This window comes from Cordyceps fumosorosea (assembly GCF_001636725.1).
Source record: "Cordyceps fumosorosea ARSEF 2679 chromosome Unknown scaffold_57, whole genome shotgun sequence".
Taxonomy (NCBI): domain Eukaryota; kingdom Fungi; phylum Ascomycota; class Sordariomycetes; order Hypocreales; family Cordycipitaceae; genus Cordyceps; species Cordyceps fumosorosea.
In genome coordinates, this window is record NW_017387357.1 from 53,011 (window position 1) to 57,740 (window position 4,730).

At 41.6% G+C, this 4,730-nt stretch overlaps 1 protein-coding gene across 1 annotated transcript; it reads left to right on the top strand.

The window, feature by feature from the left end:
* Nucleotides 1-3,184: 3,184 nt before the first annotated feature.
* On the top strand, nucleotides 3,185-4,099 carry ISF_09606 (NAD(P)-binding domain protein; the record flags this gene model as incomplete). The annotated part of the gene is made up of 1 exon (XM_018853207.1): nucleotides 3,185-4,099. One exon carries the CDS (start codon nucleotides 3,185-3,187, stop codon nucleotides 4,097-4,099), a length of 915 nt encoding a protein of 304 aa, XP_018699623.1.
* Between the last annotated feature and the right edge of the window lie 631 nt (nucleotides 4,100-4,730).

The window sequence follows — 4,730 nt, forward strand, 5'->3', positions numbered from 1 at the left end:
TGCGCGCGGGAGTAGTACGAGTATGATAGAGTAAATAGGAAAGACTAAGAAAGAGAGAAAGGAAATATAAGAATAAGGGAAGAAAAGGAATAATAGAAGCAATCTGTCTTAAACATTTTTAAGCATTTTATACTTTTATACTTTAATAAAGAATTATATAGTGTCCTAAAATCAGAATACGTAACTACTTTCCGTAGCTGGGCTGATTATACGCACAGTCTTTTCCACACTGTGACTATGAGTCTCTTATATGTTTTATGCTAATCCGAATTTCTTCCATCCTTAAACACAATACGGCGTCTAAGAGGCTCGTCAGTCGATTTCGACTATAAATACCATAGCCACGATGCCGCGAATTTGATAAGATTAAGCAGTGGGCGATAGACCCTAACGTGGGCAAGTGTGCGGGCTGGAGCTTAGGGCTGGAGATAGGCAAGTATGCTATCGACCTTCTATAAGATTGTGGTTTATAAAGACCTTTATAAGAACGTATAGCTCACTTTTGAATATATACGGCTTACACTTGTAACCTTAAAATCTAAGAAATTCATAAACACACGACGGTAGTCAAAAGACTGCAAACACAGGATGACAAACCGGCAGGGAGGCCGGGCATGACGACGCGGAGAAGGTGAGGCCTTGAAAGAGCGCCCTAGTCGGCTGAGAAGGAGCGAAGGACTGGCGGACAAGCCAAATGTATGCCACCGCGGTCTACTGGGATCCGATACACAATGCCATAGTATCGCGGCGCCGTTGCCTCAAGGGGAAACCTTACTGTAAAATAGAATAGAGAGAGATTCTTAGTAATGTGTTACGGTTTTCAGTAGAATTCGGCGAGAACGCTCGCGCTGTGTTATTCCATGGCTAGAACAGAGTGAGAGAGGTCTGATAAGCACTTAAAATGTGCCTCTATCTCACGTCCACCATGAATAACGAACCCCTTTTTAGGAGCGTTAAGTCTATCTAGCGCGGCACTAGTGAGTTATAAAGCCTCTAAAATAGTAATATTTTTTCCTAGTATTTAAGTATCTTATATTAAGAAAGTAATAGCTAAAAGACTAGTTTAGTTAGAATTAATAATCTAAGGTATTTATACTTAATTCTAGCTAGTTTAAGTAGTCTAGTAAATGCTTAATAGTTACTACTAGAGTAGTATATTATATAAAGTTAAATAATTATTATTAATAGTTTAGTTTCTATTTAAGTTAAGTTATATAATTATTAACTTAAAAAAAGTAAAAATTAGTTTTAAATAATAAAGAACTAGAGTTTATTAGTTATATATAAATAATATAAAAAGATTTCTTATATAGTATATTTCTATATAAATTCTACTTTATTCTTCTTATTAAAATATATTATAGACTTAACTATATAATAAATCTATAATAAGTATTATTTAGAATAAAATTAAACTAGTATATAATACTTATTTTTAAAAGTATATAGATTATCTACTATTTAAAGACATTAACTATAATATAGAGTTAACTCTCTACTTTTATACTTTACTATAATATTATAATAGAACTAGTATAAAGGTTAAAGAGAAAAGTAGTTTAATTTAACTATATACTATAAAAGCTTAGTATAATAGTAGCTTAATCCTAATCTATAGTTAGTCTATTTTTTAAGAAAAGAGTTAGTTTAAATATATAAAACACTAATAAGTAGTTATTATAATATAAGTTATATTAGGAGATATCTCCTAATAGTAGAACTATTACTTAGATTAATTAATAAAGATCTAGTCTAACTATCTACTAAGAATCCCCTTCCTTATATATCTATCCTATCCTCTACTATATTACTTAGATTACTAGCTTACTCTATAATTCTAATAATCCTAGATTAGTACTAGATTACTATAATCCTGAGTAATATAGTTATATATTAAACTCCTTTATTCTTATACTCTTATAAGCACCCTATAGTTACTTATTAGACTACTCCACCCTTTATCTATAGTACTATAGTGTATTTATAATATAGTACCCTTCTAGAGTATAATAATCTCTAATCACTTATTCTCTTAATTGCTATGTAGCTCTTTATTAATACTCTAACTTCTTTATTTTGTACCGTTTTGGTGGAAATTGACGGTGGCCCATACGATTTTCGGAATGGCCTGAAGTGTAGGGTATCTGAGCCACCGTCATGACAGCTTGACAATACCACCATCGATCGTTAGATTCCAAGAGAGGCGTAGCGTGGGTATAACTGGACGGTTGCACTAAGCACCAAAGCAGTTGTGATGGGGTACTTGATGCCGTAGACTGGTTCAAACGCTATGGCGCTATCACTTGGCTCCAGTTAGATGGATGCATGTTGATGGTCGCTCCTTTCCGGCGTCGCCGGTGTTAGTCGCACTGTTTAATTGAGCACCTAGTTGCTTATCACCCTGTCAATCGAGGCTGTCATGTATACAGTGCGTGGCAACAAGTATTTGACCCCTTCATGGTACCTAGCCTAAAGAATCCGGATAAGATGCTGCTGCTTTAATCAGGCAAGCACTAACCCCAACTATAATGCATTTACAGTGGACTTACAGGGGATGATCCTAGCCCTACCCCGAATAACTAAAAAGCGGCATGTAATTTCCCTATTTAGGTTAGTAGGTTTTGGAAAAAGCTACCACGAAGGGGTCGAATACTTGTTGCCACCCACTGTAGTAGGGCGGCGCCACTCACTTGGCCAGTTGGAGGGATGCATTTTGATGATCGCTCCTTTCCGGAGCCGCTGGTGTTAATCGCACATTTTTAATTAAGCTAGTTGCTTAGCACCCTGTCAATCGAGGCCGGGTGGCGACACACCTATGTATGTACATACATAAATCCACGGGTCCACAAGACAGCTCGAATGCGGGTCTAGTCTGCTTATGCCCTTGCTCAAGCATTCAAACGTTGCGGCTCAGTGACCTATGTATGTAGGCTGGATACACAGTGGCTAGCGTGAGTGCACAAATTTATTAGTGACGCAAAAGGCTCTATGCGATACGGGGCAGAGGTGGCACAGCTGTGACCCTCAACTACTAGGCGCTCTATTTTTCTCTTTTAAGTCCTGAATAGCCCGTCATTCTGGAAACTTTTCACGGCAACGACCGTTCTCACCCTCGACTTTATACCAACCAACTTCTTCAACTGCGGTTATATTGGAGTTTATCGGACCGAGTAACTGCGCAACGATGCCGTCGCTTACTTCCGCCATTATCCCTAAGCTCAGTGATAGGGTCATCATCGTCACTGGAGGCAATGTTGGTCTCGGTTTTGAGACTATCCGGCAGTTGAGAGAGCACAATCCTGCCCGAATCTATCTTGCAGCCCGGTCTCAAGACAAAGCAGATGCAGCTATTCAACGACTAGAGCGACTGAACCCGAATGGCAGCCCCATCAGGTTCTTAAAGCTTGATCTCGCGTCATTTGATAGCGTGAAAGCCGCCGCCGCCGCTTTCCTCCGTCAAGAATCCCGTCTAGATATTCTCATGAATAATGCGGGCATCATGATGACTCCTGAGGGACTCTCCGAAGATGGCTATGAAATTCAATTTGGAACAAATGTCATGGGTCCCGCATTGTTTACCCAGCTTCTGCTCCCGATTCTACGCAAGACGGCCCAGCTTAATCCTCAGACCCGCGTCGTTATGCTCTCGTCTTCTGCGCATAGCCAGGCCCCCAAAGACATTTACAAATTCGATCAACTTCGAACCACCATGCAGGATCGGAGAACTACGGCGAGATATACTATTTCTAAGCTCGCCGATCTGCATTATGCCAAGGCTTTGGCAAACCGGGAGCAGAACATTAAAGTGATTCCCGTTCATCCCGGAATGGTTGCTACGAACCTCCATCATGCTTCCACGGGTTTTTTTCTCAAGCCATTCCTGCATGCGGCGGTCGGTATGCTGGCGACTCCGGTCGAACAAGGTGCCCTTTCCCAGATTTGGGCGGCTGTTAGCCCAGACGCCAAAACCGGCCAGTATTACGGGCCTATCGGCAAGGAGGAATCGGGTTCCAAACTGAGCCAAAGCCTCGATCTTCAAGAGAGCATGTTCAGATGGATCCAGTCCGAACTGGAAGGTTACGTTGAGGTATTGCAATAAGATATGATTCTTTTTACTATTACTCAGCTGGGCCTGATAATTCGCTTTGGTGTGGCAGTGGGTAAATTGCGGCGAGGGAAGGAAGCTAGGATGCCTGCAGCTCAGATGTTGGGGAGAGCTGGTTTGGCACTTGTGGTGGCTGTAACTGCCTCTATTGTGTATTAGAAATAACTAGAGATCAAATAGAACTAGAGTTCATCTGCACAATGCAGATCATCAGCGCTTCCCCCAGAGTATAGGAGGAAGGGCGGGTAGGCTACGTGGGCCAGTATCGAAAGGAACAGGCCAAGCCATTCGGCCAATTACGAAACTGGCACCGCACGCAATTACTCTTGGATGGGCCACTGGACATAACTAGCCTCTGGGGATTGTCAGCAATCGAGCGCCACGTTGACCCACAACAGGCAGACTTCCTGCGGAGTGGCAACTACATAGTTCGGCATTATAAAGGTGGACGCAACTTAGGATGTCCCCACTGAATGGCTTCCTTCACACATCAACATCTAGAGCATCATGCAGCGACAAAGAAACCCGGCGGTCTGGGGTCAAGAGGACAGTTGGGACGGCATAACCGATTCCGCGGAACGGAGGCGGAGGCAAAATCGAGTTCATCAGAGAGCATACCGTAAGT